Here is a 22562-nt window from a genome sequence, read left to right on the forward strand (position 1 = left end):
TCCATCAATCTTAAAATTGACCTTGAAAGTAACTATGATGAACTTTCAATAATTAATATTTCTATTATTATTACAAAAATCGTTACATGGAATAGGATTTCTTTATTTAATTTACTGCGCTCTACTTCCTCACAAGTGCGTGAGCACATGCTCAGGGACACCCTGTATATATATAACACAATTATTTTTTAAAGTAAATTAATTAAAAAATTGTAAAATCATATTCATATTATTCATTAAGAAGTAAATTTTTATTTTATCACTTTCAACAATTCGACTTTGCGATATTGCAAACTGTACATGTATATCTAAAATAAAAAATAGTTAACAGAGAAGCAAGTCAATACTGGGGATTCTTCCATGAAAAAAAAAACTTTATTTTTTAAGTATCAATTCCATTTATATTGTATAATATTTGCGTAGCCAATTCAAAACCGTGGTTATAGCTTCGTTAGAAATTTGCATGAAAGCATATTGAATTCCCAATTGTTATCCACAATGCCTCGTTCGACGAAGTTCGAAAATGAACTAGATATCACGTCTCTTTAATTGGTTAAGTCATTATTAACATCGTAGATATACTATTTATTTTAATGAAACTCGACAACTAATTGATTCCAAATTTTGAATCTTCTCTCTTAATTCTTTTTCGTTGACATGTATATTTTTTTGTAAATTTATATTGAATTTATATTTGGAAGAAAGCACATATTACAATGTATAAAGGCGGGATTATTAAAAAGTTATTAAGAAACTATAACATCAATGTTGTGAAAAATTATCAAACTCAAACTAATAATTTGTACGTTTTTTCTTGTTTTTCTCAGTAAAATCTCTTAACTTACGTCACTCTTTCTGCTTATTCGCGAATACTTTACGTCTTATTAAGGAATTCATTTTCAAATTTTATTCGATTTAGGGAAATAAATTGAAAATATAATCTGCATCTGCGTTCTTATAAATTTTATATTTATGTACGTTGCGCGAAAAACATGAAAAATCATAGAAATGAGATCTATTTGATTATCTCCATTGTTATTGCCTCGCATAAGTTTCTTCACCGGTCCATATGCGGAAAATGCGGCCACGCGACCAGGGGTGAGAACTATGTAGTACGGTCAGCTCGCGACGCAAGTGACCGGACGAGCGAGCGGGTCACTGCGAGATATTTAATTGATTTAGGTGCTGAGAACCCAGCCGCGGCCTTTCCCATCGACCGTCGAGAATGCAACCGCCGGACGGAATTCCCGGGACACCCGGTGGAATCGCTTGCGGTCAACAGGAGACGCTCCAATGGGAATCGGCATGCGGTCATTGGAGGATCACGATCCTTCCGTGTCCAAACCTCGTACTAGGTTTGTCTTAAGATGCGGATACACTATTTTGTTTGCTTAATGTTAGACAATGTTCAACATTGCTTGTACAAATAGTATCTTTTAGTTGAAAGCATAGTATCAATCTCTAAAACTAAATATATAACTAATATTGCGAAAAAGTTTGTTATTCTCATGTCTCTGAGAGAAAAAGGAAAAAATCGAATTAATGAAGTATACTTTAACTGACAGAAATAATTATTTATTAATGAAAATTGTTATTTTATGTGATTGTTAGTAGTTAAACAATGATGTATCTATCGTAATGGGTTTCTATTAACCTTATTATATCTAGTATTTTTATTAGAAGAATCAGATTCGTGTATATTCTGTAATTAAGTGCTAAATTATTGTTCATTTATTGCTTTAAGCGCGAATTTATTCTCTCTAAAGATGTCAAAAATTATTATAGAAATATATGACGACTTTATTTTTATATGTATTTATATATGTTCATATTACATCATGTTGACGTGTCTAAAAATTTAATATTTTCAAAGATTTTTTCAGTATTTTTGAGTAATTAATTAGAAAAAAATTTTAGTGTATTTGTTTCTTGATTTGTGTGTTTTTCGTTTAAACGTTTTTTGAAAGAGGGAAGAGGGGGAGTATTAATGGCAAGTTAGTATCCTTTCATCTTTAATATAATTTTCCTACTAATGAGTAGGAATAATAATAAATTCGTGCTTAGAATAATAAATTAACAATAAATTAGCATTTAATTAGCATTTAATTACGCAACATATCTGAAATTAATTTTTCGTGGTAGGAATGCCAGATTAATAAGAGTATAAAATTGGTATTGTCATATTTTAATATTTATAATGAAAAATACCTTATAAGTAGCGATAATATATTTTCACTATAAGTTATATATTTCACTATAAATAATGTGTAATAATTATACAATATTATGAACTGTTATAGGTACTTAGAAAAATTGTTCCTCAATATTATTAGTGTACACACATTTTATCAGTCTTGGATTATATCAAACTCATTTAAATTTAATACATTATTAAGAAATAAGAATTACGCAGTTGTTAGACAAATTTTTTAAAAGAATTAACAGATTTTTACAAAATTACATAAAAATAATTAATATATTTTTACAAAGTTAAATATAAAAACAACAATTAAGATGCCGAATAAAACTGTTTAAAACAGAAAATGTGAACTAGCGAGCAGACTAACGTGCTAAGGATCTACTCTTCGAAGTCTCATGGCAATTTCCGGTTCATCGTTTTCAACGTCTTGGCGCAGAACGAGAGTCGGAAACGAACGAAAGAAAAAGAGGAAATGGTTGAAAGAACACGAAAAACCATGTCTGGACACGGCAGTATGCCCGCGATATTCCGTGCACGCTCCCACGAAAAATTGACAATCAGGAATTTGTTAAGTCTCGATGGAAACACGTTTCTTGTAAAAATCATTTTCCTTCAGAGGAATCGGTTGATTCCACCTATATATTTCTCTTATACGATTCGTTTATTCATTTATCTTTGTTATAAAACAAAAGAAATTTAAAAACTATTTTTATTTTTTTTTTATACAATTATAATTATAAATATATTGAGGAAACGTATATCTTTCTTCATTATGTTTTATCAATCATTACTGTCAATAAATATTATACATTATACGCAATATATATCATCGATATTAATTAATTAATCTCGAATCAAGAATATTTGTATCGCATGATGATTTCAACTTAAAAAAATTCTGACGATTTATGTAATTCAAAACGGCACAAGTTCTCACTTGATTTTTTTCGAAAAAAGCAACCGTCAAATCATTATTTAATGTCACGTTAATTTTCATCTGGTCAGAGAATTACATCTGTTAATCGGTTCTTTCATATTTCATGATATGCAATCTTTCATACAATCTACAATCTTTCATACAATCTACAATCTACAATCATGCACGTCATCTCACAAATTTTGTCTGCTTTCTTCTTGGTATTTATGATGATCTTATCATTCAGTTTGATTGCGTCTTAAATTAATAATCTGTATATCTAAATGCATATGTATATTAATTCATGAATAATTTATGTTATTATCCAACAACACATAAAAAAATTTTAGTATTATTAATATTTATGAAAGACAGATTCTCGCTTCAAAATTAACAAATTCATGGATAATATGTACAATTTCAAACAAGCACTATTTCGAGCACTATTTAGTAGAAAAGAGAGTTCTTAATACATATAGAAAGTTCCACATTATATATATATATATATATATATATATATATATATATATATATATATAATTGCTATTTGAATATAAAATTGTAATTTCAATTCGCGCTTTCAGAATCGTATGGCTGCAGACTACCGGAAATAGAAAAACTGAAAATGAAAAAAGAGAAAAAGAAATATAATTTCAATGTGCTGAATATGAATCGCACAATTAACAAAGTGTCACACACTATCGTTGCTCCTTTATTCTCATTCTTTCACTCTTGCTATCGTTGACTCATGAATAGGAATCTTTTACTATCTCTTCTTTGACTTACTTCTTTGATTTCTCTTAAAATAGCATGAAATAACTACAAAGTCACCTGTCTTCTGTCCAGAGGTAAACCAATGGTCAAATAACCAATGGCATTCGGTTGCGTAATTTTCTCCCCGACCAGCTGGACGATTATGTCCTCTGGAGCATAGCACTTCTGCCTCATGATCTTAAGGCGATGACCTCTCTCGAATGCGGAATCTACCTTGAATCCAGCAGCAAAATAAGCTGAAAGCCGTATTTCGCCGAATCGTGAGATCTCTGCCGATGGTGAACTTGGCCGTTCCGATCGATCACGAAAATAATGAGGCTTTTACTCTACTTAAAGGCAGTCGTGTCTACAGGATCTGTGCAAATATCATTTTTCCTTTTGTCAAAGTAGAAGCCTATTTCAAAATTTCTCTAAGTGCGACATTGAAATCTGATTTTCGCGTTGTGTTATCTGTTTTATTAGTGAATAATATAATATTGAATAAACTAAAATATTAACATTCTACCCTCATGCTGCTACAAAATAAATTTTAGTTAGCTTTGAAAATAAATATAAAATACTGATATGAATTGTGTGGAGACTTTCACAAAGATTAAAGCAAATGCAATTGCAAATATTTCAATTGTCCACTGTTTCTCGATTTCTATTACATATTAATATCAATAGATTGTGCGGTATTCAATATCGAAAAACGCGCTGCGAGTAGAGATAAGAAAACACTCAAAGTATATATTTTTTTTATTTTTAATGTACTGGGGAATGTGTGTGGACAAGTCAATCACTCAACACAGTTTCGAGAATCCGAGCAGTAAACAGCTGAGAAAGCGTTTCTACGAAATTAGCAGATTCCAAATATTTGACTTTTTAAATTTTTTTTGCAATTCCGATTCATACAAATTTCACTTTAATAATTTCTTATTTGTTTAAATCAACATACTTAATACACACACACACACACACACACACACACACACTAAATTTAATATAATGTTAAATAATGCATATAATTAACAGATAAAATAGAAACATAAATAAAATAAAAGTTATATATTAGAATAAATTAGAATAAAATAAAGAAAAGTAAATTAACGAAAAGTTATATATTAGAATATATTAGAATAAAATAAAGAAAAGTATGTTAACGATCGATCACGCGAATTATGAAGAAAACTCCCGAATTCGGATAACGTGGCAGCCAAAGTGTTAAAGATGAAGTACAGAAATTGTTTTCCAGAAATATTAAACCAACGTCAATCATTGTAAGCTTGTTATGGCTTTGTTAATAGAGGTCAATATAAACATTCCTAAACATGCGTATTGTGGAAATGACAATGTTTATTCTACTGTCGCATTGAAAAATATCATTTGTATTTGCGTAATATCATTACGTGATATACATACAGTATAATGCATAAATTATTGATTAATCGAGAAGCGGATTTATTATTAACGTCAATCATAATGAATTCGTAAAACAATACGTTATTATATGTGATCTTTAACATCATGTCCCTACTAATGGATAGGAACACTAATTTCGCATTTAAAGTAATAAATTAACAACAAGTTACTTAACCCCTTCACTGTCAGGGACCCCTATAGGGGCCAAAAAATTCGTGCCACTTTTGCTTCATGGCCCTTATAGGGGCATCTTGAAAAAAACATGTTATTACTGTTACGATTTGATTATCCTTGAGTATTTTAAGGTTTCTGAGGTCGCTGAATTCGAATCTGAAATCAGAATTTCGAACTTCAAAATGGCGGATCAAAATTCAAAATAATTTTGAGTTTGAATAAAAATAGGTTTCTCATCGTTTTTGGGGTCGCCGAATTCGAATCTAATATCAGATTTTCCAAATTAAAAATTGCAAATTTAACGGAGTCGATAACCGCCACGTCCGCGATTCGTGACTCTGGGTTCGGCAGAGAGCGGGATTTAAAAATAATTGAAGAAAGAAATATACAACCTTTTATGTATGTCAACTATTTGTTCGAACTCTGATCCGCCATATTGTATTTGCTATTTTCAATTTGGAAAATCTGATATTAGGTTTGGATTTTGCAACCCCAAAAATGATACACATTTTTATTGAAATCCAAAATTATTTTGAATTTTGATCCGCCATATTGGATTCACCATTTTGAATTTTGTAATTCTGGCTTCAGATTCGAATTCGGCGACCTCAATAATATTTATACTGACGTAGTCATGCAATTTTAAAAACTTTTTTCTTCAACACACTTTTGGCACGGAAAGTTTCTTTTCGCTGGACTGTGAAGGGGTTAATTACGTAATACATCCGATTTTTCGTGGTAGGAATGTCAAGTTAATAAGGGTGCTGAAAATTTCTCTGCCGGTCCGCAAATTCAGAAATGAGATTTTCGATTGGATAGAGAACGGAGGGTAGATGGGGATGATTCTGAATTAAATTTTCCAAAACGACTGACAGAATCATTCGATGGAGGGAATTCGAAACTTGGCTGTCTAACAGCCAAGTTTTACTGATACATCTCTCGAATAACGATAATTTCCTACCATTATTACCAACTATTAATTTTATTTTTTTTCTCTTTTCTACAAAAATGCCAATGACGAGGATGAGAACCACTATTGGTATACTCTACTTTTGCGATATTGCAATCTCGCGATATCCATTGAACTTGTAAAACTTACGTAATCAACCGTGAGATTATACGTGGTCTTTCGCGTCGAATTCCGTTTCGCCGACATTTACAGAAGCATAGACTTTCCACATATTTTCCTTTCTTCGTTCTGATCGTTGTTGACATTCTTTCTTTTCTTCTCATTTGGAAAAATGAAAAAATTTCGATCATAAAAAAATCACAAATAATTTCTTTTGAAATAAATGATTTTTTTTTACTTTTGTTTTATTATTATATAATGTTTTTAAATGATTTATTAATTTAGAATACACTAGGAAGACATATACGCCGCGTTTCTAAGAGAAAAAAAGAATATTTTGATTCGTTCCTTCGTTCGTTCGGTTTAGTATATCTTATACTTAAAATTTCTCTTTTTATTGTCACATATTATTCTACTACAAGATTTACTTCTTTCTATAAAAAAAATTATTCTTCCGTCATCTAGAGTGAGATTTTTATATCCACAAAGCGTTCGTGAGCAGCTTTCGATTTTCCCAATTTTTTGACGTCGAAATTATTTCAAACTTTTATTTCACCGTGTCCGAGTACTTTCTCGTTGCGAATACTCTTCGCATTCCTATTGTTTCGCAAAAGTTCGAAATTATGAGTCGCAAGCAATATTTTATACTGGCCTAAGAGCCAAGGCGGAAGAAAAACTTTAAAATATTGTTTTATGTAATATGGAGAATGCATTTTTAATGGCTTGTCAACTTATTTTTCAAATACATTAAATATTGCGAAAAATGGAAGGAACGAAATAAATTAAATAGAAGTAGAGCCGCGGATAAGCTGATTTAATTGATATTTGAAAGAAAGCATGGAAATTGAATTGAAGTCATAGGATTTTTTATTTTCTTATAATTTGTATGATTTGACAAATTGCAAAATATCAGTTGATCGCAATTAATTATGAATTGAAGAATTACATTTCTTGCATTGTCAAAATTACCATGTATACAAAACTTAATTTCATACATTCATCTTAATAACGTAATTAAAACTTTCTAATTTTCTCATATTCCTCCTCGAGGAATAATACATAGTATGTTTAAATGAAACATAAAGTGTGAGACTTTTATAAAACAACGACCTATGTATGTTTATATTTCAGTTGAACGTATTGAATCCTATGTTCCAGTCAGAGCCGCATACTTTTGAATAATTATATTTTTATTCTCTTATTAAAATACATAACGTACTAAAAAGTTATGAAAATGTTGGATTTGTTACGTGCTACAACATTTTCTTTATCATCTTATGATTTTACAAATCAAATACGTAAAATCGATTCTTTATCTCGCTTGTTGTGACTTTCATTTCTCTTTAATTGATATGCGGTATTCACACATGTAGTTTGGGTAATGAGATATTTCCGTTGTAAAGTCATAAGATGATAAATAAAATGTAGCACGCAAAAAATTCAACATTTTCATACGTTTTACCAAAAATGAAATAATAAAACAGAAAAAAGACAAGATAATTTTTGAAGAATATATATATATATATATATATATATATATATATATATATACATATATATACATATATATACACATATATATACAGGGTGATTCTGAACAAACGTTTGTCTTTAAATTATCAAATTCTTGAATGAATTCTAAGACGATTTTTCCTCTTGCAAAATTTTGCCCGGAGCTTAGTTTTTAAACTATATAGGAAAATAGTTAACTACTTACGGAACGAGTACAAGAGGTAGGCAGGGACGGCGCGATATAGGCGATTACGTGGGGCACTCGCCGCGATCAGCTGATTGCTATACGCGATGACTGTAACAATCAGTGTGTGTGTGAGAATGTGCACACACACACACACACACACACACACACTGATTGTTAAAGTCATCGCGTATAGCAATCAGCTGATCGCGGCGAGCGCCCCACGTAATCGCCTATATCGCGCTGTCCCTGCCTACCTCTTGTACTCGTTCCGTAAGTAGTTAACTATTTTCCTTTATAGTTTAAAAACTAAGCTTCGGGCAAAATTTTGCAAGAGGAAAAATCGTCTTAGAATTCATTCAAAAATTTGATATTTTAAAGACAAACGTTTGTTCAGAATCACCCTGTATATTGTATTTTTGTTGTCTTATTGTTTCATTTTCGGTGAAATGTACGATTTTTGATAAAATTTATAGAACATGAACCAATTTATTAGCACATTCAGTAAAAATATAATGCTGTAACTTCTTGATATACAGTTTGACACGATGATTTGCAACATATAGAGTACGAAAACACAGAACTGCACCTATTTATATAACAAACGAATAAACATAAAATCATAGACTTATAGAATCTATGTATAAAATTGATTAAAATTTATCTTAATTTTTTTTATAAATAAGTGAAAAGAATTATTTTACGATATGAATATAAAATCTATTATATAGTTATATTCTCTCCTTTTTTATTTTCTTTGATCTTTTACTCTATTTATTAATATTTAAAACATTTATATCTTTTAATTATTCTAATCTTTTAAATATGCTGATACTTGAAATAATCTTTTAGAAATGAGTTTTGTAATTTTTTAAGAATATAATTAATTAATTTTTAATAATATAAAAGGTTATAATAGTGATACTTGCCATCTGAAGAATGGTGATGTAAGGTTTAATCGGCTTAATAATCGTTTGGACGCGCGGTCCGAATGCTGCGAGAAGATAATAGATATACATCAATACATGCACGCTACAATTAATCATCGTGACGAACATCATATCTTCAGCTTGGTACTTTACCCCTAACCAAGCAAACACCATACTCGATACGTGATGATATACATGCAAGAATGAAATCTGTTTATCTTTCTTTCTCAGCATAAATATTACCGTTTCTATGCAATCCGCTATTTTTAATAGTAGAACCCACCACAGAATTTGACTAAACTGAGAATCAAATTTCAAATATTAATCGTAAATATTTATCGTATGTTATATTTGTGTAAGAAATGTTTATGTAATTCGTACAGCTTGAAGAAATTATTAATTATTCAATTTGTAACAAAATTCGCTTTATACATACTGTATCACTGTATCTTTTCTGAGAATATGTTTCATGAATATCTTACATATTTCATGTATCTATGCATCTTATTGCGTGATATATGTTTATGAGGAACATATTATTATATGTCATATAATATGTGTTATATTATATAATATATACCTAAAGATAAAAAATTTACATACCTTATTAAAACGTGATTCATTGGAATAAGTAACGCGCACGCAAGTTAACGGTATATCCTTCATCAATCCGACAGCTAAATGTTCTCGCACTAGCCAAACGTTTGCTATGATTTGGCAAAAATTGTAAATCTTTACAAATGTTTTTAAAGAATAAGGCCGCTTATTCTTCATAAATCGAGGACCCCAATATAGGACAACCAATAAGTATGTAATTAATATAAATGGAATTTTGTATATCGAACTGATTAGAGTCCAATCATTTGTTCGTGGATCTGAAAATATATGTTCGTTTTTTCAAAAATATTGTTCTTGAAAAGTGCGCACTAAGACTTTTCTCTTTTTTACTTATTTTATTTATATTCTTCGTTTTACGCAGGATAATGAATAAACTGTTTAAATTAGTAAATCACTCTTTGAATAATATTTCTATCAATCTTAACATTTAAAAAAGCAGAAAACGTCCAATTATTCATCATTGCTATTAATTCTACTCACCAGCCATTTCCGTCCAATAGTAACGAAATATTTTAGACAAGTCCATTATGTGATTATGTCCGCTTTGTATTTCGAGAAAAAAAAAGAGACTTTATACAAAAAAAACTTGATGAGAACTTAATCAAACATTCACTGCTAACCTCGTCTGACTCTGACGTATTACTGTCTGATTGACTTATTACTAGTAGTCCATTATAAAGAGTAGTAGAAGATAAAACTTTGTACTTGAAACTTAATCCATATTACATGAAATTTACATACGTATGCAAATATATGTGCATTTTTTGGAAAAAAATGATCAAATGGAGTTAAAATGAAATATACGTGTGTGAACTGGGCACCCGACTTTTAAAAAACATTTAATACGAGCATTCGATTAAGCATCGTTGTTTATATCTATTTGTACCGTATTTTCACTCCTGTGGGAGTACAAACGAAATGAAAGGTGGTACAAACAGGTACAAACGATTACGAAACAGCACGCGCTTTCAGATTTCGAATATCTTTAAAAATGGCAGTTACTTTTTACGCAATTTTTCAATTTTCGATCTTTCCACCTCCGTAAGGGTACAAACGAAAAGCGGTACAAACGTATGCAAACGATGCTTGATCGAATAGCATTTTGAAAATTGCTGTATTTTAAAATGGGATGATTTTAGGGATTAAAGCCCCTTATAACTTCCACTCATTTGAGACACAAACGAAACAGAAAGCGATACAAACGGTACATACCATGCTTAATCGAATGCTTGTATTAAATTAGTTTTTTTAAAAGTCGAGTGCCTAATTAACACACGTTAAACATACAGATCTTCAGAATGAAATAAAAATGTAATAAATATTATTATAAATTGGAAATACAAACATTATTATAAATATTATTATAAATCGGAAATACATAAATATTAATATAAATTGGAACAATAATATTGAATAAAAACTCCCAATATATATAACAATATTTTGTAAAAAAAGAAAAAAGACACAATAAAAGTTAAACAAACTTAATGAACGGAATAAGGATTAACGAAATAATTTAATAATTAACGGAAGGAATAACGAGGGGGGGAGGAATCAAAGAATTAACGAAATTGTACTGCGATAATGACATTCGTGTAACAAAGCGATTTTTATAGTAAAGTTATGCATCAAAGATATTAATTATATAATTGAATTTATATGCAGAAGAATATTTAAATCAAGATTTCAATAATACATTATGCAAATTAATTATTAAAAATTATTAACATTAGTATTTTATATACAATTTCATTGAATTTGATTATCTAAATGAAGCCGTTATACCTTGAATAAAAAATAATTTCAACTACCTTGCATTTTGAATTTTACAACTGCCTTGTATTTTATGTAAATTATACTATGTATTTTATGTAAATTACGATTGATTATATTCCATTTGAATAAGAAATTTCGTTTTTGTTTTTTCTCATTATTTTATTGTGGTTAATTGTTTTATCTTATTTTAAAAAGTGTTAATTTGTTTCATGAAATAATAAGAAATATAGATAAATAGAAGAATAATAGATTATTTTACGATGACATCTTGACTGGATAGTATTATCTTGATTTTTTTCACTGTAAACATATATCACGTTTATCGAAAGGAAGATTTTTATTGTATTGATATAACTCTAAAACTATAATCTAAAACTATATCTAAATTTGTTATACAAATTACTAATCGTGATCAAACGGATAATATCAGATAACGTCCAATAAATTCATGATATTAATATTTATTCAAAATAATATTTATCTAAGTTTATTATTAGATATACAGTTACAGAGAACAGTTATAGAGAAATAGTTTTCTATATAAAACATAAACAATACTTACAATCAATTATCTATTTTAAAATAAATCGGGAATAAATCTAGAATAAATGATCATAGAATAAATAATTTAAAAATGTGTGAGAGATGGTGATTATAGTGCAGAATATCTAACAAAGGTAGTTGCATAATGTATACAAAACAAATAATTGAAACAATCATGCACAATATTTATATAACAAACATTAGTGATTATTTAGTAATTATATTAGTTAGTAATTTACAAATTTAGTAATTTTCTTGTTTCTAAATTTACATTTTATATATTTATAAATTCAAAAATGCTAGTGCAAAATTCTCTATATATTCATACAATTGAAATTCTCTATATATTCATACAATTGAAATTCATACAATTGATTGTCCGTACTATAAATTTGATGACATTAAAGAGTGAGAAAATGAACGAAAAATAGAATGTTTTTTAATCCCAATAAGTTTATAATATGAATATTTAATTATATAGAAACAACAATTGACGCTTTTTGAATTTAAACATATTTCACAATCTACTAAGTCCTTTTTTTAAGTTTATTGTATGCCTTTTGATAGAAATTATAAAACATATAAAAATTAAACATTAAATTTCCGAAAAATATAACTAAATAATATAACAATACAATGTTTCATGACCTTGCAATCTGGCAGAAAGTTCTGCGATATAGCGCTAATAGGACGAATTGGATCTGTATTATCAAAAGAAACATCATAAAATATAATTAGATTTTTCATGGATGATGTTTTGATGAATTTTATTAAAAGTAAATTATTTTTTTTATTAAAAGCTGATATAAAATATACATAATAAAATATAAATATTAAAAGCTGATATAAAATTGCAAATATAGGAGAAATTTTTGAGTTTTATAAGTAATATTAATTAAACATGAAACATTAATAAAGTAATTTAAGAGAATAGAAATGAACACACTTTGTCATATAAAAAATGTGCAGAAAAATTGAAAGCATATTTACTATTTATGTTTTATCCACTGTTTCATAGATGCTACAGTTTTTTGAACTTCCATTCCCCATGCTGCTAGGAAGTAATAGATGTACATTATCACATGTATGAAACTGTTAACCAAGTTGTTTAACACTGCAGGAGCAACAGCAAAATATTTTACGTCTAATCATAAATTAAATGGATATATGATGATATAAATACAAACCCGATACTTGATTATTTTTCTTCCACAATATGAATACATCTGTTTCAATATAATCCAAGATTTTTAACATAAAATACCATGCACATTTACATAACAACTGCAATATAACATTCAGATATATTAATTAATTTACGTTGTTATATTATTATTGTACGAATATGTATGAATATGTGATAAATAGCGTAATTATGGTATTACAACATATATATTCATTCGATTGTTAAAATAGGAATATTTTGATATACAATGCGTATCAAAATTTCCAGAAGGGCTAATGTTCATAGAAAGTATTGATTTAATATCTCTTGAGATTGGGGATCGAGGATAGTTTCTAAAGAATCGGCGGGGGTACAAAATCTGAAACTTTATATTTTGATGGTACAAATTATGCTGTCTCAACTGTATAAGTAACGATTGATCCTGCTGATAGAAAAGAGTACTTTACTCTTGAAACTGATGGGAGGAGACTGATAAAAGTTGGGGGTAATTTTAGAAGAATCAGAGGTACAAAATCTGGAACTTTATATTATATTTTAATGGTAAAAATTACAAAATATCAGTTGATCGCAATTAATTAATAATTGAAGAATTACATTCCTGGCGTTGTCAAAATTATTATGTGTACAAAACGTAGTTTGAAACATTCATCTTAATTAAATAAGTGACAATTTAAAAAAATTTATTCTAATCAAGCAGAGGAAATAAAATGCAAGAAAAGAAATTTAAAAAACCAAAACGTTTTAAATAAAACAATTAATTTTAGTAAGAAACTATGATATTACGGAATTAAATGTGTATAAAACTACTTGTCTATAGAAATAAAATCGAATGTTGAAATATTCACAGGAACGAAAGAAAAATAAAAATTTCATAAAAAACAATTAATGGTTTTTCCAGTATAGTTTGCGTGTTTACTTCGCATGTGAATACTCATTTGTAACTAGAATTATCTTTTACAGATTGCAGATGATTAGATAAATTTTGCTGAAAATGCTGACACATGGATTTAATCTTCGTACGTTCGTTTTTTTATCCTACATTTTATCCATCACTCTCAATTTATTATAAAAAACATATGCGCACACACAACACACACACACACACACACACACACACACACACACACATATATATATATATTCTAAATATATGCAAAATAGATTTTATAAGTTTGCAGTATAAAAAATTATTTATTACTAAATATATATTTACAATATAAAATATATATTTTACTCAAAGCCTTTAATAAAAAATGCATCATGTTTTTTTATAATATAATACACATTTTACAAAATTTCGCTAATTCAATATTGTGCAATTCGACATTTATATGTATATATGTTAGTTTATATATATTTAAAAATATTTCTATAGATCTTTAAAAAATAAGAATTAATCTATAATCAAGTAATTTCTCGTTGCATTGAAATAATGGCTTGCTATTTTATGAATTTTTTTACATTAAAATGTTTATTTCGAAGAAATGGAAAGTTTTCGACGAATAATACGCCTTTGCAGGCGTAGGCACTCGTAAGGCGAATATTTCGCAACAAATTGCATTAACTCTTCTTTTGTCTTCTTAAAGAACAGAAATACAAATTCTATATAAATGAAATTATAAAAATCACACATATATCATAAAAATAAACAAAACAGAAATTTAAAAAAAAATGAATTACTCAGCCGATTTTAATTGCACACAGACAAAATAGTGTCGATATTTAAAAAATTTTAAAATTAAATAAGATAAAAATTCAATAAGATATAAGTTTTTATTCTGAAATATGAATACACAAACATTCTGTCATGAAAGAAGATAGGTTAATCTTCTTTCATGAGGCACCACCATGCTACTGTTCACCATCCGCTATTCTATATTTTATATATTTTTACAAAAAAAATATAAATATATGGTTATTTTATACAGGGTGTTCTAAAGAGGTATGTCAAAAATTTAAGGAGATATTCCTCACACCTGAAGGATGAAAAAATGCTATATGGACATAGGTGCGGAAATGCTTATTTCAGGAGTTATGTTGAAAATACTGTTAGCTGTATTACTTACATAAGGAAAAATTTAGGATTAATTATTGTAGACGACAATCGTTTAATTAGGCTTATTTACATTTGGTTTTAATGTGACCTTGAATATGTTACAATAAATGTTGAAAATGTTCACCATTTTCCTGAATACAAGCAGTGACACGTCGACGCATCGATTCACGGACACGTTCAAAAATGCCACCAGTGTGTGATATTCAAGATCTTCGTGACCGTATCACTGCAGGTTGCGAGACAATCCGCTGTACGCCAGGCATTTTTGAACGTGTCCGTGAATCGATGCGTCGACGTGTCACTGCTTGTATTCAGGAAAATGGTGAACATTTTCAACATTTATTATAACATACTCAAGGTCACATTAAAACCAAATGTAAATAAGCCTAATTAAATGATTGTCGTCTACAATAATTAATCCTAAATTTTTCCTTGTGTAAGTAATACAGCTAACAGTATTTTCAACATAACTCCTGAAATAAGCATTTCCGCACCTATGTCCATATAACATTTTTTCATCCTTCAGGTGTGAGGAATATCTCCTTAAATTTTTGACATACCTTTTTAGAACACCCTGTATAAATATATAAAAATCCGTAAGTTATAAAAAAATTATACATGTTATTACATATATATTTTAAATGCATATTAAAGTTTTGTGATATTGTGTAATCCGATATTACAGATTTACATAAAGTTATTTAGATAAACATCTACTTCTACCGACAGTAAAATAATTATAGCACTAATTCAAATCAACTAACTTTTTCTAAAAGCTTGTCTAATATAAATCAATTAAGTTCCTTCAGAGTTTAGTTTTTCTTGTTCAGTAGAATATACTTTTTTTATATGATTCTTTGCCAGTATAGAAATAACTCTTCGATTCGGATATCCATTGGGAAGATATGGAAAATCTCCGATCATCACGCCCGCACGAAGTTGCATACAATTGAGTACTTTACTTGCTACAAATTTTATTAACTCCTCCTCCGTTACCTGAAATACAACAAATTTAAATTTGTTTACATAGATTTTTTACTATAATATCATTAATAGTATAAATCAATTAATGATCAATATATTTAATTTGGTGAAAAATGATCAATTTTCATTCTCGAACCTTTGAATCTTCCTTTTGTGCAACGGCTGCAAATGGATGATGACCATCAATCCTATCATATATAGGTATTACACAAGCGTCTTTTACCTTCGGATGCATTTTTAATATATGCTCAATAGATATTGGTAAAATAGTATGGTTTTGGTATGTTATAACATTTCTACGACGTTCAAGAATGTGGATATTACCATCTGAATCATAGAGGCCCATATCATCAGTATGGAACCATCCTGAGAAATACGTAATATTTTAGAAGCATAATTTACATAAAAGTTTTAACAGAAACAAAACATTTATTTGTTTCTATTTGATTTAGAATTTTATCAATGATAGAAAATTGCATAAGAATATATGTAATCTACAAGAAAAAAAACAGCCCGATGATTTCAATACTCTTTATAATGATTAACATCTGTAATTAATGTAAGCGATTTTCTATGTTTACATGTATATGTTTATATGTATATGATGATGATTTTTTTATTTATATTATTTGTATTATTTTAACCACCTTCTATATTATAGTAACAAAATCAATTAAATAAAATTATAACTAACCTTTGTCATCGGTAACACTCTCTAAAGTTCCGCGCATAGAATTTAAGTAGCCGTTTGTTAAAGATGGAGATTTGCAGCAGATAACACCTATTTTTTGTGCTTTTAACGGAGAATTAGTAATAGGATCAGCAATCAATAAAGAGACATTTTTACTCACATGACCGCTATGTCTAACTTTTTCAGTCTTTGATTGATAGGTGATCACACCTGCTTCAGGCAAACCTTAAACAATATAAGAACAATACTATTATCAATAATATTAAGATCACAAGCGTTTCATTTCTTCACTATTGTTGGTCCTTCATTACATTTGTATAAGTATACATACAATATACTTTACTAACAGAAACGTTTAGCAGCGCAAAAGTAAAACGTAAGTAAACTTTTGTACAAAGTTGTCTGCCACCGATTATTATTTGTTTCAAGGAAGAGACATCGTATTCCTCGAAAATTTTGAAATTAATGAATCCTCTACTCATATCATTTTTCAGAAATACCCAATTTACCTGAAAAATAAGAGTGTAAAAATTTTTTATAATTTATACACTTTCAACAAGAGATTAAAACTATTTCTTACGTTACCTTATACTTTTGTATAGCACTACAAAAGTATTTAACATCTGAGTCTGAAATTAAATTGTCTTCAGAGTTTAAAAATATATTTATTTTGATCGCTTTCACGTATGAAAGAATAGCGCGAACTATTAAAAGCAAACTGATATTCCAATGCAAAGATTCGACCCATAGGCCAACATCATTAGATTCCATAGCAGGTATCTGCTGATTCGAGGGAGCTGTAAAGAATGCATGCGGAATTGTCACATGTTGTCGAATCACATTAGTTGTACCAGAAGAAAGTAGTATCACTGCGGTGTCTTTACTACTCTTCAATTTTGTACAAGAAAATTCGTTGATTTCGGTTTTATTAAAATTACTATTTAGAATAAATTTTAAAGATTGAAACTTCTCTTCCATTTTATGCTCACTCTCTTTGTTTTCTCTTATAAAAACTACGATTGTCGTAGAAATGTTCATTATTTTTGTCAACCTGAGAATTGACGAAGCTTTGTCAACATCGGCAAAAATTACTTTTGGATGAGCTTGCAAATGGCATAGTAAATTTACTAAAAATATTAACAATTAAGTATACCAACCGGCCTATATATACATATGTATCATAAAAACAATTAAAACAGAAATTCAGAAAAAAATAACTTACTCGGCTTGTTTATATTACATATATACAAAACAACGCCGATATATAGAGTCGCCAAAAATGGTATATAAGTATCCAAATGATTAGAAGTATACACTACTATAATGTCATTGTGTTGAACACCTAATTTTTTCAGCCATAATGCACATTTTACGCTCCGTTCTCTCATTTGCTGAAATGTATTTTCTTCTCCCGTCATTGCATCCACCTATCACACATTGCAATCATAGTGCAATGAAATAATGTAATGCATTATATTAGAATTATGTAATTTTGATAATTAATAAATCTTTTTTCTTTACATATTAAAAAAATAATGTTAATTATTATTATGTGTCATACTTGACCAATGAAATCCGGTCTGGATTTAAATGCGTTTAAAATCAATTCTCCGGTATTGATGCAACTATCATCGATTAGATCTTCTTCCCCAATCAATATATCATTTTCTATCTTGAAGGGGAGCTAAAATACACACACACACACACACATATATACAATACAACATTATTACTGTTAAAGAAATAATATTTCTATCTTTTTAGATTTTTTGATCACAGAATGAATCTTATGGTTAATCTTATCTTATTATATACATGTAATTTTTCTTTACCTTGGATGCCATTTCGTTAGTATTTCGGCATTTCTTTTTATTTGTGTTATTACAGTAATAATATTGAAAGTGCTTTAAATTATGAAAATACCACTATTGTACATTACAACGGTTACAAATGGTATAGACGGCTATAACGAATATGACTAACCTTTGATTTCGAAACAATATTGTTATGATGTGAAATGTCCTTTGACTTAAAAGTAAAATGGAAATATTTTTGATTAGAAATTCTGCTACATTCTATGCTTTATATATATATAAAAATATTTCCATTTTACTTTTAAGTCAAAGGACATTTCACATCATAACAATATTGTTTCGAAATCAAAGGTTAGTCATATTCGTTATAGCCGTCTATACCATTTGTAACCGTTGTTTAGTTTATATATATATATATATATATATAACTAATTATCATAAATGTTTTTGTATATTTACGTTTTTTTATTAACAATCGTTTTATACTTCGGCCATCTTATGTTGTTAATTAATTTATAAATTAATTAAATAAAATTGTAACTCATCATTGGTAATAAACATTGTAACTTTAAGTTTGGGAATAATTTCTAATTAAAACAAATTTTCACATCACAAAAATTTTAACATTTTACATATGTGCCCTATATCATTAAATTTTGTAATATTATAGTTTTATGATTGGATTTGATTGCGTTATTTGAATCATATTATTTTCTTTAATTTTATGGTTTTTTTTCTATGTGAGTTTTACTCTTTGCTTGATTAGATTTAACTTAAACTGTATCGAATTTTCGATATAATCTATATAACCTCGAAAACTTATGGATTTTAATGTATTTTTATATAAATTCCCGTATTTTTATATAAATTTGTTCGTGTTTATTAATATATAAATTCATTTATAAAAAATTTTAATAAATTCAATGAACAATGGTCCAATGATCATATATTAATAAACACGAACAAATCTATATCTCTGATTATAAAATATTAAAATATCAGAATCTTAAATTACCAATAATTTAAATACGAATTATTTAAATTGAGATAATATTTTAGAATGTATTTTTATCATAGTTCTCGCAAGTTTTTCTATTTTTTGAAAAAATATAGATTAGAGATTATTTTATTATTTTAAATTTAAAAAATTACAGTTTTTGGAACGCATAAGAAGAACATATTTATCTGCATCTAAACAATTTGCGATTTCTAATGACAAAAATGATGAGTTAAATGTAGATATTACGCGAACCGATTACACTGATGTCAAAATATTTGTTTCGGGTTATATATTTGTATCGGTCTATATAGTTTTCTCTTTTATTTTTTACAGTATAGCTAAAAGATGAATTTTTGCGAATTTTGCCCGGTCATACTCTCTCTTGTGTACCTATATATGAATCTATATATATCTTTACATCACGATGTTAAAGAAAACTTTAAGAGCCCGCAAAACAACATAACATTAACGACAAAATGTGATTATCCTCGGAAAAAAAATAATTATTTTCGCACGGAAATATGGTAAATTATAAATACTTTATTAGGATGTCATAGCTATATGTCATAGCAAAGTATTCACTTCCGTCTCTCAAATGTTCGCAATCATTTGTCATACTTGTCATCTGTATCTTTTATCATATTTGTTTAAGATAGAAATTTGTGTTTTTCTACTTACTTGCTTTTATTGTAGTATGTACAATCATTTTTGTTGCTTATACACAATATACGCTAAATATTCTTAATTTTCTATTATTATACGATATTTTTACTAATATTTATAATAAATGTTTTTATTTTACAATTATTATTGAGAAAGTTATTTTTGTCTTTTTTATTAACATTAAACTTAAGGTTCATGAATCTATCCAATGCTTTCGATGAGGAGATAAATCTTCTCGATCTCTTCTCGGTTTTTTTCGTCCTCTTTTTCTCCTTCTCACTATCTCTCTCTTTCTCTTTTTCTCTCTCTCTTTTTCTTTGTCCTCAATACGCTACCAATCGTTTCTTATCTCACGGACGTGATCTATCGATGGATCTCCGATGATACGTTCAAGTTTGCGCATGCATGTGCCAGGAATAAAGTAGAGCATCAAGATGCGAGAGACAGTACGTGATTATCCATATTCTAGCATCTCTTTTTTAAAAATTATACAAGGCATTGCTACTTGTTATTAAAATTTCTTATTTTTTATGATATTTATGATACATCTATGATATATCTATATATGAATCATATCGAACAGAACACAAATCTTTCCACATTTTTCAATCCAACAACTTTATATAATTTGCTACTGGATGAAAAATATATATTTCAATTGAATAGATTAGATTGATTGGAATCAGAAGCAAAATTTCAGTAATAATATTATTAATACGAGATAATAATAATGAGAGGGAGAAGAGAGAAATCTGTGGCAATATTTATTTATTAAATCGGATATGCTTTGTTGTTACATAACTTGGGATATTGATCTTCTTAGCGGAATATCCTGCAATTGACGACAAGGTTCAACGTCACGTACAATTTCTTTTGACAACTAAAGAGAGGCTTAAAGGAAATGAAGTTTCTGCTATGCTAGATACAAAAAGATTATGGGGTCTCTTTCTTCTCGTGGAAAACTATATAATGAGAAGACAAAAGACTTTACTTCGTAATAACGAATCTCATCATCGTTGTAATCTTGCGTTGCACAAGAAACGACTCGATTATTCCTATCGTCTGAGCGAAATATTTTAGTTTATTGCGAGCCGAATAATTTTTTTTGCAAACAATATCAGATTAAGTAACGAAAATGACAATGACACATTCTTTTTACGAATAACAGAATAACCAGCGTATTATCTGAAATAAGCATGTCGGAATGTGTCCGATTATAATGAATTATACGAAAATGCGCGCTTTTGACCATTCATTACGCGAACATCAGCCGAGTTTTATTAATCGATTGGTAGGGCGGGGAAAAGGACGCTTTCAGTTTCCTTGTTTCTATACTGGAAACTAAACTATGACAACGCGTTATGTTAAACGCGCCGTCACATTGTCGCCGCCGTCAGACATCACGTTGACTGTCGTGCCGTTGGTTGGCGAATACAATAGACATGGAAGTACAATATGTAGAGACGATATAACAGTCTCTGAGACACAAAAGGTATGCGAACCTAATACATTAAAAAAATTTTTTAAATAGAATTTACTGCAGTTTAATAAAATGACACATAAACGAGTTCTAGTAATGATTAATAAGACCTGATTAAAATTTATTAATCTAATAGCGGAACATTTACGTTGCAAAATCTGTAATATATTTATGTTGCTAAATCTATAAGATATTTATGTTGCAAAATCTGTTCATCGATACTGAATTTTCATAAATAGTTGATTTGCAGTTTGTTCTTTTTAGAATAATCCTTGAAGACATGTCCCATCTCTTTGCACTCGTGGCATATCTCTTTTTCTAGGCTGTATAAAATTATTTAACTTCTAAGGATGTTACATAATATGTGATGTGAAATAATAAGCATACTTGTGACACTTCTTTATTCAATTAAATTATTATCAATTATATAAAAGAAAATCAAAAGAAATGCATTTTAATTATCGATTGAATCGCAGATATTAACATTTTTATAAAATTTTTTGTTGCTTGTTAAACACACACACACACACACGTTATATCTTTATATTTTATGTACATATTTATTACATCATGTTGATTCAATTGGAATGGG

The 22562-nt window shown here is 28.4% G+C and overlaps 3 protein-coding genes across 3 annotated transcripts in view; 1 reads left to right on the top strand and 2 right to left on the bottom strand.

Annotated features, from left to right (window-relative positions):
- LOC145972398 (very long chain fatty acid elongase 7-like) overlaps positions 1 to 22562 on the top strand; it is a 149367-nt gene that overhangs the window by 98685 nt on the left and 28120 nt on the right. The gene's annotated exons all lie outside the window — the stretch shown is intronic.
- On the bottom strand, positions 3936 to 10264 carry LOC145971804 (very long chain fatty acid elongase 4-like). Its single transcript, XM_083099863.1, has 4 exons — positions 10258 to 10264; positions 9763 to 10034; positions 9160 to 9459; positions 3936 to 4103 (listed from the first exon to the last, which is right to left on the bottom strand). The coding sequence occupies exons 1-4, from the start codon at positions 10262 to 10264 to the stop codon at positions 3936 to 3938; spliced, it is 747 nt and encodes a 248-aa protein (XP_082955989.1).
- On the bottom strand, positions 14687 to 18949 carry LOC145971808 (uncharacterized). The gene is made up of 9 exons (XM_083099866.1): positions 18846 to 18949; positions 18575 to 18697; positions 18236 to 18440; positions 17599 to 18146; positions 17345 to 17522; positions 17017 to 17238; positions 16459 to 16688; positions 16103 to 16334; positions 14687 to 14861 (listed from the first exon to the last, which is right to left on the bottom strand). Exons 1-8 carry the CDS (start codon positions 18855 to 18857, stop codon positions 16134 to 16136), a joined length of 1719 nt encoding a protein of 572 aa, XP_082955992.1. The 5' UTR covers positions 18858 to 18949; the 3' UTR covers positions 14687 to 14861; positions 16103 to 16133.

Source organism: Camponotus vicinus, unplaced genomic scaffold (genome assembly GCF_025532165.1).
Source record: "Camponotus vicinus isolate PSW18456_S1 unplaced genomic scaffold, iyCamVici1.0 SCAF_5, whole genome shotgun sequence".
Lineage (NCBI taxonomy): Eukaryota > Metazoa > Arthropoda > Insecta > Hymenoptera > Formicidae > Camponotus > Camponotus vicinus.

What these genes read in the sequence shown, in the direction of transcription:
- LOC145971804 (XM_083099863.1), bottom strand. An exon ending in ATGAATCACGTTTTAATAAG is followed by an intron (nt 9,460 to 9,762) that starts GTATGTAAATTT and finishes TTTGATTCTCAG; the next exon opens with TTTAGTCAAATTCTGTGGTG. An exon ending in ACATCACCATTCTTCAGATG is followed by an intron (nt 4,104 to 9,159) that starts GCAAGTATCACT and finishes GCTGGATTCAAG; the next exon opens with GTAGATTCCGCATTCGAGAG.
- LOC145971808 (XM_083099866.1), bottom strand. An exon ending in GACCGGATTTCATTGGTCAA is followed by an intron (nt 18,441 to 18,574) that starts GTATGACACATA and finishes AATGTGTGATAG; the next exon opens with GTGGATGCAATGACGGGAGA. An exon ending in CACAAAAGGAAGATTCAAAG is followed by an intron (nt 16,335 to 16,458) that starts GTTCGAGAATGA and finishes GTTGTATTTCAG; the next exon opens with GTAACGGAGGAGGAGTTAAT.